The sequence below is a fragment of the Carcharhinus amblyrhynchos genome, chromosome 2 (assembly GCF_965287045.1).
Source record: "Carcharhinus amblyrhynchos chromosome 2, sCarAmb.v2.hapA, whole genome shotgun sequence".
In the NCBI taxonomy this organism is placed as follows: domain Eukaryota; kingdom Metazoa; phylum Chordata; class Chondrichthyes; order Carcharhiniformes; family Carcharhinidae; genus Carcharhinus; species Carcharhinus amblyrhynchos.
In genome coordinates this window covers 102,736,378-102,755,668 of record NC_137325.1, presented here as the reverse complement: position 1 = coordinate 102,755,668, position 19,291 = coordinate 102,736,378, and the positions used below count along the sequence as shown (strand labels likewise).

At 39.9% G+C, this 19,291-nt stretch overlaps 2 protein-coding genes across 9 annotated transcripts in view; one reads left to right on the top strand and one right to left on the bottom strand.

The window, feature by feature from the left end:
• Positions 1 to 8,503, top strand: part of akap9 (A kinase (PRKA) anchor protein 9) — a 211,579-nt gene extending 203,076 nt beyond the window's left edge. For all 7 annotated transcript variants that reach the window (XM_080210240.1, XM_080210222.1, XM_080210231.1 and 4 more), the window contains 2 exons: positions 4,855 to 4,994; positions 7,831 to 8,503. In XM_080210240.1, coding sequence (XP_080066366.1) covers positions 4,855 to 4,994; positions 7,831 to 7,874 — 184 coding nt within the window. In that variant the 3' untranslated portion in view covers positions 7,875 to 8,503. The remainder of the gene's footprint in view (positions 1 to 4,854; positions 4,995 to 7,830) is intronic.
• A 6,046-nt stretch (positions 8,504 to 14,549) lies between these two features.
• The window catches only part of cyp51 (cytochrome P450, family 51), a 29,546-nt gene continuing 24,804 nt past the window's right edge, over positions 14,550 to 19,291 (bottom strand). For both annotated transcript variants that reach the window (XM_080210175.1, XM_080210184.1), the window contains 3 exons: positions 18,280 to 18,375; positions 15,642 to 15,810; positions 14,550 to 14,904 (listed from right to left, as the gene is read on the bottom strand). In XM_080210175.1, the coding sequence (XP_080066301.1) occupies positions 14,726 to 14,904; positions 15,642 to 15,810; positions 18,280 to 18,375 (444 nt within the window). In that variant the 3' untranslated portion in view covers positions 14,550 to 14,725. The remainder of the gene's footprint in view (positions 14,905 to 15,641; positions 15,811 to 18,279; positions 18,376 to 19,291) is intronic.

Sequence of the window (19,291 nt, the reverse complement as noted above, 5' to 3'; positions counted from 1 at the left end):
TAGCTGTTGTAACATATGAAATGTTGAAGTGTACAACCAACCAGTCAATACCATAATTTACTGAAATCTCAAGAATTAGCAATGTTTAAAAAAAAAATTTAAGTTGCATTTTTTGTGCATCATTCAAACATCTCACGGCAACTTTTTCTCACCTTCTGTCTTACATAGCTATTTTAAAATGTAGTGACTGCTGTTGTATAGAAAAGCTTATTTTGAAGCTTTATCTACTGTCTTGTTATTTATATTTTTGTTAGTTTATTATTTCTTGGAGTGTGGGCATCAATGGCTAGGCGAAAATTTGTTGCCCATCCTTAATTGTCCTTCAGAAGATGGTAGTAAGCCACTTCCTTGAACCACTGCAGTCCATGTGATGTGGGTACACGCACAGCATTGTTAGGAAGAGAGTTCCAAAATATTGACTCAGCAACAGCGAAGGAACAGTGATATAGTTCCAAGTCAGGATGGGGTGTGGTTTAGAAGGGAACTTGCAGATGGTGTTCCCGTGTGTCTGTTGTCTTTGTTTTTTCTAGGTAGTGGAGATCATGGGTTTTCTATAAGGATCAGAGCTAGGTCCTCAGCTATTTGCAACCTATATCAATGATTTAAATGAAGAGTCAGAGTAATGTATCTAAGTTTGTGGAAAGGTGTGCTGTGGGAGGACACAAGCTGCAGAGAGATATAGACAGGTTAAAAGGTGTGCAACATGGAAACTGGTCTTTCGGCCCAACTCGCCCATGTCAGCTGGGTTTCCTAAACTGAACAAGTCTCATTTGCCTCCTTTTGGCCCATTCCCTGTAAGCCGTTCCCATCCTTGTATCTGCCCAAATGTCTTTTAAATGTTGTAATTGTACCCACCTCTTCTGGTATCTTTCCAAACAAAGAACACGTACACACATTGCATCTGTTTCAGCTAAACATTTACTGAATCACTCCTCAAGGCAATGTCTTGACCAATCAGAGTCAAGTGGCCTGGTTTAAATTTTAAACAATACTTGGTAGTTAACTGTAAGTCACCATTAACTTATTCATTCTCCATAGCAATGCCTGTACCAATCATAGTCTATTTGCCAACCAATTAGCACTCTCTTCTCAAACAGGATATATTATTTTGTTTCCCCTGACATTGGTATTATCTTGTGAATGTTCCTGAATGAGTGTGAGACAAAAGCTTTGACAAAAAATGTCTATTATTCAGCAAATACATTGTTCTTCGCCAAGAGTTTGGCGGGGGATGTGTTTACATAAGAAATAGGAGCAGGAGTAGGCCATCTAGCCCTTCGAGCCTGCCCCGCCATTCAATAAGATCATGGCTGATCTGAAGTGGCTCAGTTCCACTTTCCCGCCTTCTCCCCATAACCCTTAATCCCCTTGCCTATCAAAAACCTATCTACCCGTGTCGTAAATATATTTAGCGAGGCAGCCTCCACCACTTCAACGGGCAGAGAATTCCAGAGATTCACCACCCTTTGAGTGAAGAAGTTCCTCCTCAACTCCGTTCTAAACTGTCCCCCCTTATCTTGAGGCTGTGCCCTCTAGTCCTACTGTCCTTTCTGAGTGGGAAGAGCCTCTCCACCTCTATCCTATCCATCCCATTCATCATCTTATACGTCTCAATGAGATCTCCCCTCATCCTTCTAAACTCTAATGAGTACAAGCCTAGTTTATTCAGCCTCTCCTCATAGCTCAACCCCCTCAACTCCGGTATCAGCCTAGTGAACCTCCTCTGCGCTCCCTCCAAGGCCAAAATATCCTTGCGTTAAGTGCGGCGACCAAAACTGCACACAGTACTCCAGCTGCGGCCTCACCAGTGCTCTATACAGTTGCAGCAAGACCTCCCTACTTTTATATTCAGTCCCCCTCGCTATGAAGGCCAGCATCCCATTCGCCTTCCTGACCACCTGCTGCATCTGCAGGCTGGGTTTTTGCGACTCATGCACAAGGACCCTGAGGTCCCTCTGCACTGTAGCATGCTGCAGTTTTTCGCCATGTAAGTAGTAGTCCTTCCTACCATTATTCCTACCAAAGTGGACAACTTCACACTTACCAACATTAAATTCCATTTGCCAGTTCCTGGCCCATTCGCCCAGCCTATCTAGATCCCTCTGCAGACTTTCCACACCCTCCGCACAATTTGCCGTTCCACCAATCTTGGTGTCATCAGCAAATTTCGACACCATACACTCGGTTCCCTCCTCCAGATCATCTATATAAATGGTAAATAGCTGAGGCCCCAGCACCGACCCCTGGGGCACCCCACTAGTCACCAACCGCCAATCCGAATAGCACCCATTGACCCCCACTCTCTGCCTCCTATTTGACAGCCAATCCCCTATCCACGCTAACACCCTACCTCCAACTCCATCCCCTCTAACCTTCTGTAACAACCTCTTGTGCGGCACCTTATCAAACGCCTTCTGAAAATCAAGAAACACCACATCCACCGGTTCTCCTCTATCCACCGCACTAGACACATCCTCATAGAATTCCAATAAATTCGTCTGACACGACTTCCCCTTAACTAAACCATGCTGCGTCTGCTCTACCAAACAATTCTCCTCAAGATGCCTCACTATTTTCCCCTTGATTACGGATTCAAGCATTTTACCTACAACAGATGTTAAACTAACCGGCCTATAATTCCCTGCCTTTTGCCTGCTACCCTTCTTAAACAACGGCGTAACATTAGCCGTTTTCCAATCTTCCGGCACTTCCCCGGAATCCAGCGAGGTTTGGAAAATTCACCAAGGCATCCACTATCACCTCTGCCATTTCTTTCAGAACCCTTGGATGCATTCCATCCGGTCCTGGGGACTTGTCCACAGTCAGTCCCTCCAGTCTGTCGAGCACTGCCTCTCTAGTAACAATAATGTCATTCAGGCCCTCCACTCCTACCATCTTTCCATCGCTAACACCTGGCAAACTATTCACGTCCTCCTCCGTGAAGACCGAAGCAAAGAAGTTATTCAAGGCCTCAGCCATTTCCTCATCCCCCACCACTAAGTCCCCCCTCTCATCCTCTAAGGGTCCAACGTTCACCCTAGCCAGCCTCTTCCTTTTTATATATTCATAAAAACTCCTACTATCCTTTTTTATATTTAGCGCTAGCCCAGCTTCATAGTTTATCCTTCCTTTCTTTATCAACTTATTAACAATTGTCCAGGAGTAACATGCTTTTACAGTTTTCTTCATGTCCAGCTATCTCTGACATAAAGTGGTTGTGTAACCAATAGAAAACACATCATTGAATACTCATCTCTTATTGGCTTAGTAGTAGTATAGTGTAGCATGGTAGTTAGCACCGCTGCCTCAAAGTGCCAGGGTCCTGGGTTCAATTCCAGCCTTGTGTGACTGTGTGGAGACAGTGGGCAACAATTTGATAGGTGATGCATAACGTGGAAGAACATGAAGTAATTCACTTTAGTTGTAAGAATAAGAAAGCAAGTTTTTTTAAAAATGACTCAAACATGTAAACGTTGAAATGTTCTTTAGGAGGGTCACATGGACTCAGTATTGGTTCTGTTTCTTTCTCCAAATATGCTCCCAGACCTGCTGAGCTTATTCAATATTTTCTGTTTTTATTATTATAAGTGGTGATGTTCAAAGAGAGTTGAGGATGCTCATACAAGGAATGCAGAAAGTTAGCATGCAGGTTCAGTAAGCAATTAGGAAGGCAAACTGCATTTTGGCCTTTATTGTAAGGGTTTGGCGTATGAGAATATAGAAGAATTGCTACCATTATACATTGAGAGACCACATATGGAATACTGTGTACAGTTTTAGAATCCATATTGAAGAAAGGATATACTTGCATTGGAAATAGCACGGTGAGTTTTCACTAAATTGGTCCCTGGGACAAGGAAGGTTGTCCTATGAAGAAAGGTTGAGTAATTTGGGCTTACGTTCTCTGGAATTTAGAAGAGTTAAAGGTGATCTTATTGAAACCTTCAAAATTTTGAGGGGGCTTGATAAAGTGTATGCTAAGATTTATTTCCACTGATCAGGAAATCCAAAACATAGGGATACAATTTTATGATTGGGGCAGATCATTTAGGATTGAGCTGAGAAATTACTGAGAGTTGTCAATCTTTGGAATTCTCTATGCCAGAGGTTATTGGATGCTTGATCATTGAATACGCATAAGGCTGGGACAGACTTTTGGTGTCTCAGAGAATTAAGGAATATAGAGAGCAGGTGGGGAAATGGAGTTAAAGTCCAAGATTAGCCATGATCCTACTGAATGGCAGAGCAGGCTTGATGAGCCGTGTGGTCTATTCCTGCTCCTATTTATTGCCTGTTCTTGTGGATTTGGAAGTTGCTGTCAAAAGGGCCTTGGTGAGTTCCTGCAATGCATCTTAGTATTGTACACGAGGCTGCCAGATGATGGAGGAAGTGAATGCTTAAGGAGGTGGATGGGATGCCAATCAGGTGGGCTCCTTTTTCCTGGATGGTATCAAGCTTCTTGAATATTTTGGAGCTGTACTCATCCAAGCAAGTGGGGTGTATTCCATCACATTCCTGACTTGTGCCTTGTAGGTGGTGGAAGACTTTGGGGAGTTAGGAGGTGAATTATTTGTTGCAGAATTCCAAGCCTCTTATCTGCTTTTGTAGCTAGAGTATTTATATGGCTTTATAACCACCTTTTTGTATATGTCAATATACAGAAGTATATCTGTATATGTCATTGAACAGAAAGGTTTGTAATAATTGTAATTCATATGCTTTGCTCCTGTTGTCCTCTGATTTAAGGAGTTGCTATTTCTCTTGCATCATTAGCAAATAATTACGGTGTCAGTTTGATAATTCAAACCATGGATCTAACTATCCGATTTTTTTTTTAAATATAATCTGTCCTAGGTGTCAACCAAATGCACTTGATTCTAATCCAGGCTCTTTGGCATCCTCACACCTCCAAAGCTATGATCCTGACAGAGCTTTAACAGATTACATTAATAGACTGGAATCGTTGCAGAGACGACTGGGAAGTGTGCAATCAGGTAATATGTTTTCGGTACAGGTAAATGTTGTTTCTCTCCGGGGAATGGAGAGCTAAGAGTAATCTCGCAAATTAACTAATGTCTTTTAGGGAAGAAAATCTGCCATCCTTACTTGGTTTGGCCTACATGTGACTCTCGATTCATAGCAACGCTGTTGACTCTTAACTCTCCTCTGCAAAGGCCTAGCAAGCCACTCAACTGTGTCAAACTGTTAGAAAGTCAATTAGAAATGACAACAGACGTACCACCTAGCATTGACCTAAGCACCGAAAATGACAATGGCAAACTCAACCCTGTGGAGCCTGCAAATTCCTCCCTCCTAACATTTTTGGGGTATGATGAAATTGGGAGAGCTGCCTCACAGACTTTTCAAGCAACAGCTTAACATTTCCATATTTATGGAATCGTCTTTACAGATTATTTCCCAAATACCATTATTCCTGGGTATGCCCTGTCCCGCCAGCAGATGGTGGCACTATGGTATACAGCCAGAAGGGAGTTGGCCTGGGAGTCCTGAACATCAACTCCAAATCCCATGGCAACAGGTCAAACATGGGCAAGGAAACCTGTTGCTAATTACTGTATCATTCTCCCTCTGCTGATGAATCAGTACTCCTCCATGTTCAATACTACTTGGAAGAAGCACTGAGGCTGGCAAGGGTGCAGAATATACTCTGGATGAGGGACTTAAATGTCCATTACCGAGTGGCATTGTAGCAGCACTACAGACCGAGCTCATCAGGTTTTAAAGGATATAGCTGCTAGATTGGGTCTGCGGCAGGTGGTGAGGTCACCAACAAGACGCAAAAAAAAATACTTGACCTCATCCTTACCAACCTACCTGCTGCAGTGATTGCCACAAAGTCCCATCTTCACTAAGGATGCTCTTCATGATGCTGTTTGGCACTACCACTGTGCTAAATGGGATAGGTTTGAACAGGTCAAACAACTGAATGACTGAGCAACAGTGACAGGTTGTGGGCCATCAGTGGCAGAATTGTATTCAATGCAATCTAACATAATCCAACATTTCTCTCAATCTGCCATTACCAGCAAGTCTGGAGATCAACCCTGGTTCAATGAAGAATGCAGGACAGCATGCCAGGAGCAGCACCACACATACTAAAAATGAGGTGTCAACCCGGTAAAGCTGCAATAACAGCCTACTTGTGTGCCAGACAATTTAAGCAGCATGCGATAGACAAGAGCTTAACAATTACACAACCGATGAATCATATCTAAGCTCTGCCATGAATGGTGGTGACAATTGAATAACTCACTGGAGAAGGAAGCTGCACAAACATCAACATCCTCAATGATAAGTACAAGAGATAAGACTGAAACGTGCAACAATCTTCTGTCAAGAACTACAGAATGAATGATTCATCTCAACCTCCTCCTGAGGAGATGTCAGTGTTCAGCCAGTTTGATTCAATCCGTGTGATATCAAGAAATGGCTGAAGTCAGTGGGTACTACAAAGGCAGTATCCCAGAAATAGTACTGAAAACTCTAGAGCTTGCTGCTCTCCTAGCCAAAGCTGTCCCAGTACAGCTACAAAACTGACATCTACCCAGCAATTTGAGAAATTACTCAGGTATGTCCTGTACATTAGAAACAGAACAGATCCAATCCAGCCAAGTAACACCCTATCAGTCTACTCTTGATTATCAGTAAAATAATGGAATGGGTCATCAGCAGCGCTAACAAGCAACACTTTCTTAGCTGTAATCTTTTCAATTTGGGTTCTGCCAGGGTCACTCAGCTCCTCGCTTCATTACAGCTGTGGTTCAGACATGGATAAAAGAGCTGAATGCCGGGGGTGAAGTGAGAGTTACTGCCCTTGATAACAAGTAAGAAATGAACCAAGTGTGACATCAAAGAGCCTCAGCAAAATTGGAGTCAATGGGAATTGGGAAATTCTCCACTGGTTGGAATTGTACCTGGCATAGAGGAAGATTGTTGTAGATGTTGGAATTGTTCTCTCTTCCGGGACATCACTGCAAGACTCCCGCAGTGTAGTGTTCTAGGTCCAACCATTTTCAGCTGGTTAGAACTGGGAATGTTGGCTGATAACTGCACAATGTTCAGCACCATTTTCAATTACCTAGATACTGAAACAGTCCGTGTCTAAATGCAGCAAGATCTGGACTTGGGCTGACAAATGGCAAGTAACATTCAGGCCACACAAATGTCAGGCAATGACCATTTCTAACAAGAGAAAATCTAACCATCACCCGTTGACATTCAGTGACATGTCAGTAACACAATGGGTGGAATTTGTGGATTTGCAGAAACTAGTAAAACTTATCAAATGGGAATGTTATTCTACATGCAAAAAGTATACTGCTAATGTTATCAGTAGTTTCCCTTTATCTGTTTAGAGTGCAATACGATTATTTGAGGGAGACTGTTAAGTTCCAGTTAGGACCATTGTTGCTGAAGCTTTATCATATGCATTGAATATGTTACTAATAACTACCAGTATCCTGTAGGTTGTTTATTTTCAATCTTCCTTAAAAATAGATGAATACATGTCAACATTCAGCCCTAATGTATAGGACAGTTGTTGAAAACTCATGAAGATAACGAAAGCAGCAGGAACTATCAGTGTGTCTTTTTTCTCAAGGACACTACATATGACAAGAATGCGGTTAGTTTAAAAAAGGGATTCAGAACTAATTTCAATCCAGTGAAAGCCCTTTGTCAGACAATCTGTTTTTTTTAAATAGATGAATTTAAACCACACTTATTTCTATAATTTCCTATATGAAACGATTGTTGTTTATAGTATGTACAACATGACTTCTAAACAATTTGTTCTCCCTGCTTACTTAGGCTCAACAACTTACACTCAGATGTACTATGGGACGAGAAGATAGTGTCTTGGAAACAGATTTTGACTTGAAACTGAATTGCTTTTGAAGCTGGGCTTTGTTTTTCTATTCTATGTATATTGTGGGACCATCATGGGATTGATAATGGAAATGTCTTGCCTGCACGTTCAAATTAAATAATTTAAATGACTTTTATTCTTTATATAAGTTTAAGCTTCCAGTGTGCACAATACAATCTGTTGAAACAATTTGTGTATATTTGTGAAATGCTAATTTAAACATGATTGTAATTTAATACTGTTTATTTAAAGGGTGGAAGGAAAAATGTTTATTAAATGGTTCCAAGTTCACTGCAGTTCTGCTAATGGCTGCTGAGCTTACACTACAAGGTCCATAAATAGCTATAGCATTGTGGGCAGTACACAGTTTGTAGAGGAATTATTTTTGTAATGGTAGAAGTTTTGAATTATATGGGCATTTTGTCAAAGTACTAAAATAAATATGAACTCAAAATTCAGATTTCTGAAATTTGCCATTTTCTCTGTTAAGATGTATGATGATAAGAAATCAACCTGCCTATAGAATTTTAACTTTGTCAGACTCTCCCTCTGTTTAATTTGTTGAAAGAATAATGTTATAGTCTTCTGCCTTTGGGAAACTTAAGTAAGGGATGGGCTTCCTCCCCCTCCCCCCACTCCTCCCCCTCCCCCCACTCCTCCCCCTCCCCCCACTCCTCCCCCTCCCCCCACTCCTCCCCCTCCCCCCACTCCTCCCCCTCCCCCCACTCCTCCCCCTCCCCCCACTCCTCCCCCTCCCCCCACTCCTCCCCCTCCCCCCACTCCTCCCCCTCCCCCCACTCCTCCCCAACACAGCGTGTTTCTTAGCAGCAGGAGGTGGTCCGTTGTTGGCCAGCAGGTCCTACTGCTGTCAATGGGATTTTCCACTTAGCCACCCCATGTCACCAGGAAACCTATGGCAGGGCTATGCCATCAGCAGGACTTAAGATGCTGTCAGCAGGAAAGGTAGGAAAATCCTGCCTCGGGTCTTTTGACACATTAACCTGATCCAAAACGTGTTCTAATGTTCTATCCTCTTTAGTGGTTGTAAATCGCATCAGTGACTATCTATCTGCAGCTGTGTTTCCCCATACTTTTAATAAGATCCTTGAGCTGTAATGTGAGCAGCAACTGGAAACAATCGTAGAGACTCATTGTCCTGTCCAAGATTCAGAGGTTCTGCTTAATATTTTCTTCTCTCTCGAATGTTTTGGTATGTAATGAGAAAACGGGACCTCACTGTAGGTACTGCAGGACTACATTCATAATGTTCCAAAGTATTTATTAAACAATCTCTATGTGTAGCCTTAAAACAGTAAATGCTGCCTTTAACCACATACATCCAACTTATTGAATGGAGTGAATTAATCTAACAACTTTCAAAGTCTGTATTCTTGCTTTGTTATCCTAGGTGCACTAAATGATCTACTCAGGAAAATAAGGTTTAAAAGCTTAACTATTTATGAGTTGTACTGAGATTTGTCAATTTTGTACAGATATCCTGTAGTACTGGAAGTCACAGAAGTAACCTGCCACCATTTAATTACCTGTGTCTTTCAGCATTTCAAACACCAAATTAACTTTCCTGATGGTTCACCTGCTTATGGCTGAGTGAGTAGTGCAGATGAAGAGGTCCCAGTTACATGATCTCATTTCAGGCAGCCGCTGAGGCATTGGCTTAAGGAGGGAATGTTAGTCCACTAAATTCCTTAAGCTTATCTTCCTAACTTGGTTATAAACCACAATTGTTTGCTTGTTGGTCTTTGCTGAATTCATTTTTAAAATGCATGAACTGAGTTTTTGTAGTTGGAATGACCAGAAATATCTGTGCCCTTTTGTTTTGCAGTTAGATTTTGGTTCAGTGTGGTTAATTGCCCCAGTATATCCCAGTACTTTATTAGTTGTATTGATAATTAGCTGTCTGCAACTGGATTAAGAATGATTCAAGAATTGTACCAACTTCTTTCTCTAATGGACAGTGTTCTGCGGATGAAAGTTAAAGCAAGACCTCATCTAATTTAGATGATCATTAAACATCCCATGCCACTGTTTCAAGGAGAATGGAAATGGTTCCTAGTGTCCTGGCCAATGTTTTTCATAAATACCACCAAGACAAGTGATTATTCATCTCATTGCTGTTTGCCTACGTAACAGTTACTGAATTACAGAAATACTGTTTCAAAAATCAGATGTTTATTGTATACCAATTTCATGTTTTCTGTAACAATGCATGTTGCTTTACATTTATCTACATTAAACTTTGTTGTTCCTTAACCCATCTACTTAATTTGTCCAAATAGCTTTGAATGCCGCCGGTCTCTCCTGCAGCCATCATCTGGCCAAATATACGTCTTTATACGTTATGGTCTTTATACGTTATGGTCTTTATACGTTATGGTCTTTATACGTTATGGTCTTTATACGTTTAAATTATTGAAACAAAAGCAAAATACTGTGGATGTTGGAAATCTGAAATAAAAACCAAATATGCTGGAGATACTCAGCAGGCCTAAAGAGTGCAGCAAAAGAGTTAACTATTCTCTCCAGAGAAGCTGCCTGACCTGCTGAATTGCTCCATATTTTGTTTTGATATCTAATATTGGAAGTATTTCCTCCATGTTTGTTAGTGTTGTTAATGCCATAAAACACAGAATAGGCCTCTACTTGAATACTGATGAGCTCTAAATGGCAAACGGAAAATATCTAACTTTGCCAGAGATGCAAAAATAAATGTTCTTACAAATGTATTCATGCACTTGTATACCTGGTGGAAGTATTTACAAATCTTGTCCTGCTGCAGATTGTACCTTCAATATTGCAAAAGGTAGACAGGAATGGGTGACCTGAGAACACTGAGGCAAATCAAGGAGTGAGAATGCTCAGAGGATGAATGAACAGGGAAACTTAAGAGTTTCAAATACATAATTCCATAAGAATGTATGTGCACATAGGTTAATAAAAAAGCATTTTTTTTATAAATAGTGCAGAGTTCAAGAGGTAACTATATATAAAGTGGCGAATCCAGAGTTATTTGTGAATGCAATGAATCACAAAGGTATATGATCACCATGGCTGGGAAAACTACGGTCATGAAATATGTGAACAAAGAATGAGCTTGCATATTTGGAAATATATATTTTCATATTCATTGAGCAGATTGTCAGAACTTGTAGTGGGTACCGATTTGTGGCAGTTCATCAAAAGGAGTGAGAAAGATTCCTGAGAGAGGATATGATTTATTTATACAAGTAAGTTACAAGGTTATTCTAAATATAGAATTCACTAACTACTGGTGTTTTATAGTGCTTGTTTGACTGCTAAAATAAGTGGAAGAAAAATTTAGAAGGTTTTTAATAACACAGTTTCCAAGTTTCTTTCCTACTGCTTTCCACCCCATTCTCCCAAGTACTACCACCTCACCACACCCCCATTTGTTTGTTATTAATAAGCTATGTAATTGTGGGTCAATGGTATACAAAGTTATACCATTTCTGGAGCATCAAGCTTGCTGCATCCAAATAGAATCAGAACGTTTATGACATAATATGGGTCAGATGGCCTATTTCTGTATGTGCAAGGGCAACTTAGCTAGCCCCACTCCCCCACCCTCTTCAAGCACTTGCTTAATTACTGTTTGTAAACCGCAATTGAATCTGCCTCCACCATACACTTGAGCAGTGCATTACAGACCCTCAATACTTTGTGCATGAAAAATATTCAGTGTTTCCATTGCTTCTTTTGCTAATCACCTTAAATTTTACTCTTTGCTAAGAGAACCAGTTTCTAGCTACTCTATATAGACTGCTCAAGATTTTAAACACTTTCTCAACTTCCCCAATTTATTCACATAACTTAAGATCCTCATCCCTCAAACTATTCTCATAAATCTTTTCTAGCAAACCCTACTACGTAGAGGAAAATACAGTATTTTATTGTTCATCATTTCCTTATTTTTGTATTCTATGCCTCTATTTAGAAAGCTAAGAATCTCATGTACATTAACCACTTTCTCAACCTGTCGTGCCACCTTCAATGATTTTTGCACAGGTGCTGTTGCATCCCATTTAGAATTGCATTCACTCCTGGTTCTCAGCGCCAGGAACCCAGGTTCGATTCTTGACTTGGGGTCACTCGGTGTGGAGTCTGCACATTCGCCCCATGTCTATGTGGGTTTCCTCTGGGTGCACCAGTTTCCTCCCATAGTCTGAAAGACATTCTGATTAGGTTCATTGGCTATGCTAAGTTCTCTGTGTAACCGAACAGGCGCTGGAGTGGCAACTTGGGATTTTCACAGTAACTTCTTTGCAGTGTTAATGTAAGCCTACTTGTGACCATATATAATCTTTAAATATCATTTCAAATGTTTATCCTTGCTCCTCCTGCTAAAGTATCACTTTTACATTTCTCTGCCTTAAATTACATCTGCTGTATGTCTGCCCATTCCAGTAGCCTGTCTTTGTCCTCTTCAGAACTGTCACTGCCTTCCTCCTCAATTCTGAATACTTTGAGATTGCATCACATGCAGATTTTGAAATTTTCTTTGTATTTTTATAGTCCCACGACATTACCATTATACTATCATCTCCCCTTTTTTTAACTGTTGAAGTCTATGACCGACCTTCACACAATCCAGAACAAGGAACTGATCAACGAAGGCAAAAATGAAGCCTTGGGATTTATTTCTTCCTAGCCTTCTGTGATTTACTGAAGATGTAGTTCCACAACAGCCTGTAGTTTTGGTTTGCTTTCCTACCATATGTTTGGATCTTTTTGCATAATTAAGGAGCCAACTATCTCATTATAATGCATATAACAACAATAATTGTAAATCTACTTGCCTTTTCTGCCATGTCTGTGGCTGTGACTTCATTGGAGGCCTGCTTCCACATCAGCTTATTGTCTTTGCTCAAAAGCTTGACCTGGATTTTGTTGCTCTTTAGGCCTTCTACAAACATGTCTCTCAGATCAAGTTTTAAGTTTATTCCATACCCACAGTGACCAGTGTTTCATTACATTCCCTTTGCTTAGAAAATAATAGTTCCATGCTAGAAATACATATCTATTTTATAATTCTTGTCAGCCCATAGCCATGTTATTACATTTTGTTTCTGTCCCTTCAAGTTTCCTTTAATGTTGGCATGCTTCCCTGATGGTGTTCTGTGGATAAAGTGCTATCATTAAAAATATTAACTCTTGAATTTACTGCAATTGACATTTTCAGTAGTTTCTATTTTAATGGGCCTTGCTTCAAGCAGACACTTTTTAATTTGCAAGATTCAAATTGTTCCATTGAAATAATTTATTAATCACAAAACATCTGGACAGATTAAAGATGTTCACTTTATTCAACATTACAAGCAATCTAGATATCTGAAGCTATGAACTGAACCATATTCCGCTTCCCAAATTCAAGTTGGAGGGTCACAAATTTTCGACATACAAAAGCTCTGTTGAAGCCATACTACAATTTCTCTAATCCCATTTATTCAGTAGTTAATTATGAAATGAATATCAGATTACTCATTCTAACTTTCAAACTATTCTCATTTGGTAACTGTTTCCTTTTGTGGAATGCAATCTCATTCTTAGCTGTGCCAAAGTGAGTCCAGTATCCCACAGTTGCAGAAAATAGCACACATTGTTATGGAAAAACATTCAAATCTTGGACTGAAAATACCTGTACAGCAGGTCTTTTATTGTAGTAGCAGTAATGTACCCTGTTACATGTTTAATTACTTACATTTTCTTCGGGTGAACAATGGGAATTGGGTAGATTAAGGAATCTTCCTTTTGCTTAGAACACAGTAGAAACACATCTATAATCTTCTTCAGTCCAGAGTTGATTTTCGTTGACTGAATTCTCAGTCACATTAATGTATTTTGTTTCTGTCCCTTCAAGTTTCCTTTAATATTTGTATTTTTCCCTGATTGTTTAAACAATGGGTGGCACTTTACACCATAAGTACCACCACAAAACAAGTTTCTAAAGATTCACTGAATTTACTGCAATTGAAGATTTCACACTTGAATGTTAAAAGTTAGTAGGCTTTGCTTCAAGCGGGCTCAATATTTTTTCCCTTTAAAAATTCAGATTGTTGTCCTGTAACAATTTTCATTAATCACAAAACATCAGGACACAAAGATGTTCATTTTGTCCAACATTATAAGAAATATACATATTTAAAGCTATTAACTGAATCATATACTTCCCAAACTAAAGTTGGGGATTACAAACTTTTGATTGTGAGGCTATGCTACAATTTCTCCAAACTCAATTTAATAATTAATATCAGATTACTCATTCAAATTTATGCTAGTACACCATTCCCACTGCTTTGTGAAAAAATTGCAATAAAAATCTTTTCATTCCCTCAATGTATTTATTTGAAAATATGTCATTGGAAACATCAGCATAAATTGCCTAATGCTATAGGCACAATGTTACATTTGTTAGATTTAAGAATGCATGGAATCAAAGGGACCTGATTCAGTGCTGCCAGGAGTGACAATCCACTTTATTTATAAACTAAGTTGCTCAGTTCATTCATTTATCACTTGACACTCTCTAAATTAGTCCTGATGTGTTGTTTTGGGCCAGTTCAATTACACTTGTTTAGTAGCAGCAGACATCAGAATTTTAGATTTTTCATAGATTTTGTCAATCTACCAATTGGGATAAAAATGAAGTGAATGATCTTAGTCATTTATATATATGAATTTGTACTAAATTAGTTCATTTTAAGTTTGAGCTGTAAACATGCAATAGATCAATGAAATAAATTTTAGGGCCTAAACTAAATGAATGAGTGAAAACAATAAGAATGACTTTTAGTCCAATTCTCATTTCATTCGCCTCTTGTATCTGATTACTGGATTATTAGGAGTATGTATCATAGTTGTATAATTCACTGTTGGAAAGTATCCATCAACAAGATCAAATTCATACAGCCGAATTAAAGTGGACCAGATAGTCTTGATCTGTACAAATGCAAAATTTTCCCCAATACAACGATGGCGACCTAGACACAGAAAAAAAGAGCATTACAAGTCTAATAGATGAAGCACTTAAACAGCAGCTGAACCTGCTTAGTGTTGGGTGAAGCATATTTGGATTAGTCATCACGGATTTGAAAAGAGAAAATAAAGGGATAAGATCTAGGGTTACTCCACAAAGCCACTGTCAACATACCTTGACCACAGCTTTTAAAAAGAGCAAATAAGGCAATGGGCTGAATCATCAGAAGATATTGCACAAATAGTGTTTTTAAATTCGGATTATTGTGGGCAGTATATTATTCCAGGAATTAGGAATTTAGATTTGAAAAGATTAAATCAGGCTTGATTTTACAAAAAATTGCAAGATTATAAAGTACATTGATTTAGGACAGCAAATTGTTCATTTGTGATAAAAAGTAGCACAATAGTAAGAAGGTAAAAACAAAAATTCATGCAAAAGAGTAATATTTTACAATGTGATTGAAATGGGCAATACATTTTTTAGAAATACAAATAAAGATGATGGAATGTCAGTTAAGAGGGGAGATTGATCTACAAAATAGTACCTTTCTGTCCCTATATCAGTTTTAATTTGGCATCTGTTGACTTCTGGGTTGATTTAGATTTGGAGTTATATGTGGATTACATCAACATGGTAAACCCACATCTACCCAGTTATTCTGCTCAAAGTTCTCAATGCCAGTATTAACTATTATTTGTTTCTGAACTTCAGAAGAGTTTCACGAGCCACAAGGCCTACCTGCACCAAAAGGTACGAATGCAAACTTTTGCAGGGCTGCTGGGTTATCTTGAAGAAAGCGATCAGGGTTGAAATCAAGCCTCTCAGTCCATGTGTCCTGAAGTCGGTGATTGACAGTAGGAGAGACACAAACTTGGTGACCGGGGGGAATGGTGTAGCCAGCTACAGTCTGTAAAGGAATTAAAGCTCAGAAATATAAATACAGCTCAGTTTGCTCATTCTAATGACAAGATCAAGTAAAAATGTTGAATCATATGCCAATGTTTCAATTAGAACATAGAACATAGAACACTACAGCACAAACAGGCCCTTCGGCCCACAAGTTGCACCGACCACATCACCTACCAACCTACAGACCTATCTATAACCCTCAATCTCATTAAACCCCATATACTCATCCAGAAGTCTTTTAAAAGACCCCAGCGAGTTCGCCTCCACCACCACTGACGGCAGCCGATTCCATTCACTCACCACCCTCAGTGAAAAACTTACCCCTAACATCACTTCTGAACCTCCCTCCCCGCACCTTAAATCTGTGTCCTCTCGTAGCGACCATTTCAAACCGGGGAAATAGCCTCTGAGAGTCCACCCTATCTATTCCTCTCAACATTTTGTAAACTTCTATCAGGTCGCCTCTCAACCTTCGTCTCTCCAGGGAAAAGAGTCCCAGCTCCCTCAACCTAACTTCATAAGGCATGCCTCCCAGTCCAGGCAACATCCTTGTAAATCTCCTCTGCACCCTTTCAATAGCTTCTACATCTTTCCTATAGTGAGGCGACCAGAACTGCGCACAATACTCCAAATGAGGCCTGACAAGGGTCTTATAAAGTTCCAGCATTACCTCCCGACTCCTAAACTCAATCCCTCGATTAATGAAGGCCAGTACACCATACGCCTTCTTGACCACCTCCTCCACCTGCGAGGCCGATTTAAGAGTCCTGTGGACCCGGACCCCAAGATCCTTCTGCTCCTCAACACTACTCAGACTTCTGCCCTTAATAGTGTACTCGTTCATCCCGTTGGTTCTGCCAAAATGGACGACAACACATTTATCCGCGTTGAAGTCCATCTGCCACTTCTCCGCCCAGTCCTGCATCCTATCTATGTCCTGCTGCAACTTTTGCCATCCTTCCAGATCATCCACAACACCACCGACCTTCGTGTCATCAGCGAACTTACTTACCCATCCCTCCACTTCCTCATCCAGGTCATTTATGAAAATGACAAACAACAAGGGTCCCAGAACAGATCCTTGAGGCACTCCGCTGGTGACTGACCTCCATTCAGAAAAAGCCCCATCCACAACCCATTGCACAAAACAGGAAGAATGTCTTTTCAAAACACAACTATTTGAGGCCTTGTGAACAATGTAAGTACATAACAAAATAGTCCAGATCAAATTAAACTCGATTAAAGATAATGAATGTAGGGAGCTATAATCAACTAAAGAGCAATAAAATAATGGATTTTGATCAAATCAAGGTTAAAGATGCTAATCATTTTTCAGTTTCAAATTGAGCCAGAGTGTTACCAATGGATGCTATGATAATTAAAAATAGGATGTCACTGTAGTGCCTAATTCTGTCCTAATGCAAACACCAGAAGATATATTTACTGTTAATCTTTCCCAATCCTTGGAGTACTGCGCTACTTGTAGAATGTCATCACCACCCTATCAGTTGATTCAACTACAGAATCTCAGGTCGATCTGGTTTCATCAACATATAAACAATTAATTATTCATTAAAGTATCAAAAAAGCATTAACAACAGATGTTCTTAGTGTAACTGAGGATAATTGCTGGTCACACATGTTACAACTTCAATTTACATTTAAATACATAAAATGCGTGACCCAAAGGAACTATACAAGTAAGTCTTACGTGAAAACCAAAAGCTTTTTGTTCATGTTAGCAAATATTTACCAATTCATTCTGAGCAAAGTTACAAGACAAACAGAAGTAGAGTGGTTCTCAACACACACAAGAACAAAGGAAAGTACAGTGCAGGAACAGGCCCTAATTGACACTTCCACCCTGGGAAGAAGCCTCTGACTATCCACCCTATCTATGTATCTCAAATTTGTAAAGCTCTATCAGGTCTCCTCTCAGCCTCTATCTTTCCAGTGAAAATGATCTTAGTGTATTCACCCTCGAGACCAGGCAACATCCTGGTGAGCCTTTTTTGTACTCTCTCCAAAGCTTTCACATCCTTCTGGTAGTGTGGTAGCCAGAACTGCATGGGGATGAATTGGACATTGGGTAGGAAGTTGTAGGGTTGAAATCAGCGTGGGGTCTGTGTAGAAGAGCCCTTTTGGGGGCGGGAGTGTGGGTGGAGTCCCATTCAGGCATTGATCTGGATATTTAAAATAGTCACACTGAAATTAGAAGTGGTTTTATTCCTTTTAACTTTTTCAGAGTAACTATTAGTATAACACTGGCAAAACCATCTTTGTCGGATGGTTCCCAGAGTAGTGCTATTGTCCAGGGAAAATTAGCACTTCTGGACAATTGCAGTGCAAACACTTACCTGGGAACTTCCGAGAGGGATTCCCCAGCGCATCTTTGGGGTAACCTCCAAAGCTGACAGAGAGGAGCCAGGAAGTGGCATGCTTTTATTTCTTCAGACTCTTTACACACCTGTGGAGTTCTTGCCATCCTCATCATCGTCATTATTGGAGGACGAAGCCTCAGTGTTTCCTTTAAGCAGCGATCCAGCAAACTCATGTCCTTTAGCTACAAAGAAACCAAAAGTGTGATGTAGGTTGTGCAGTAATCAATAATGAATCTACCCAAGGCCAGTCCTAGACCACTATTATTTTTGTCCTTTCCTGTTACAAATACAAGAACATAAGTATAAGTAGGCCATTCAACCCCTCATGCCTACTCCATCATCCAGTAAGATTGTTGCTGATCTGAGTGTGGATACAACACTACTCCCCTTCCTGCTCTCCATAACCCTTGGTTCCCTAATAGATCAAAAATGTTGTCTAACTCAACCTTAAATACATGAAATCACTTTGTCTGAAGCGAGAGTTCCATAAACTAACAACCTCACAGAAAACATTCCCATCTCAGTCTTAAATGGGAAGACCCTAATTTTTAAACTGTGACCCTTAGTTCTCGACTCCCCTGACAGGGGGAAATGTTACTCCAGGATCTTGTATGTTTCAATAAGATCACCTCTCATTTTTCTAAACTCCCATGGTATAGGCTCAATCTGCTTAATCTTTCCTCATAAGATAACCTCTTCATCCCAGGAATCAGTCAAGTTAACCTTTCCTGCACTCCTAATGCAATTGTATCATTTCATAAATAAGGAGACCAAAACAGTACAATATTGCAGGTGCATTGTCTGAAATTCAGCCTCTAGCTCATTAACTAAGTTTCCTGAGCTACAAACACTTATTGCACCTGTGGTTTCCTTGGATCAGACTGGTGTCTACCAGCTTCACATACTGCAGCTGCAACATATCATCTATCCTGCCATCCTTATTGTGTTTGAATTAACTAATTATTTTCTTAAAATATATTACTCCTGCTTGTACTTGTATTCTTATTATTTCAATGTCATACTTACATTGTGCTGTACCTACAATTAAAATTCTTTAAATTAGATCAGAGAGGAAAAAAAACAAATTACCCACCCGAG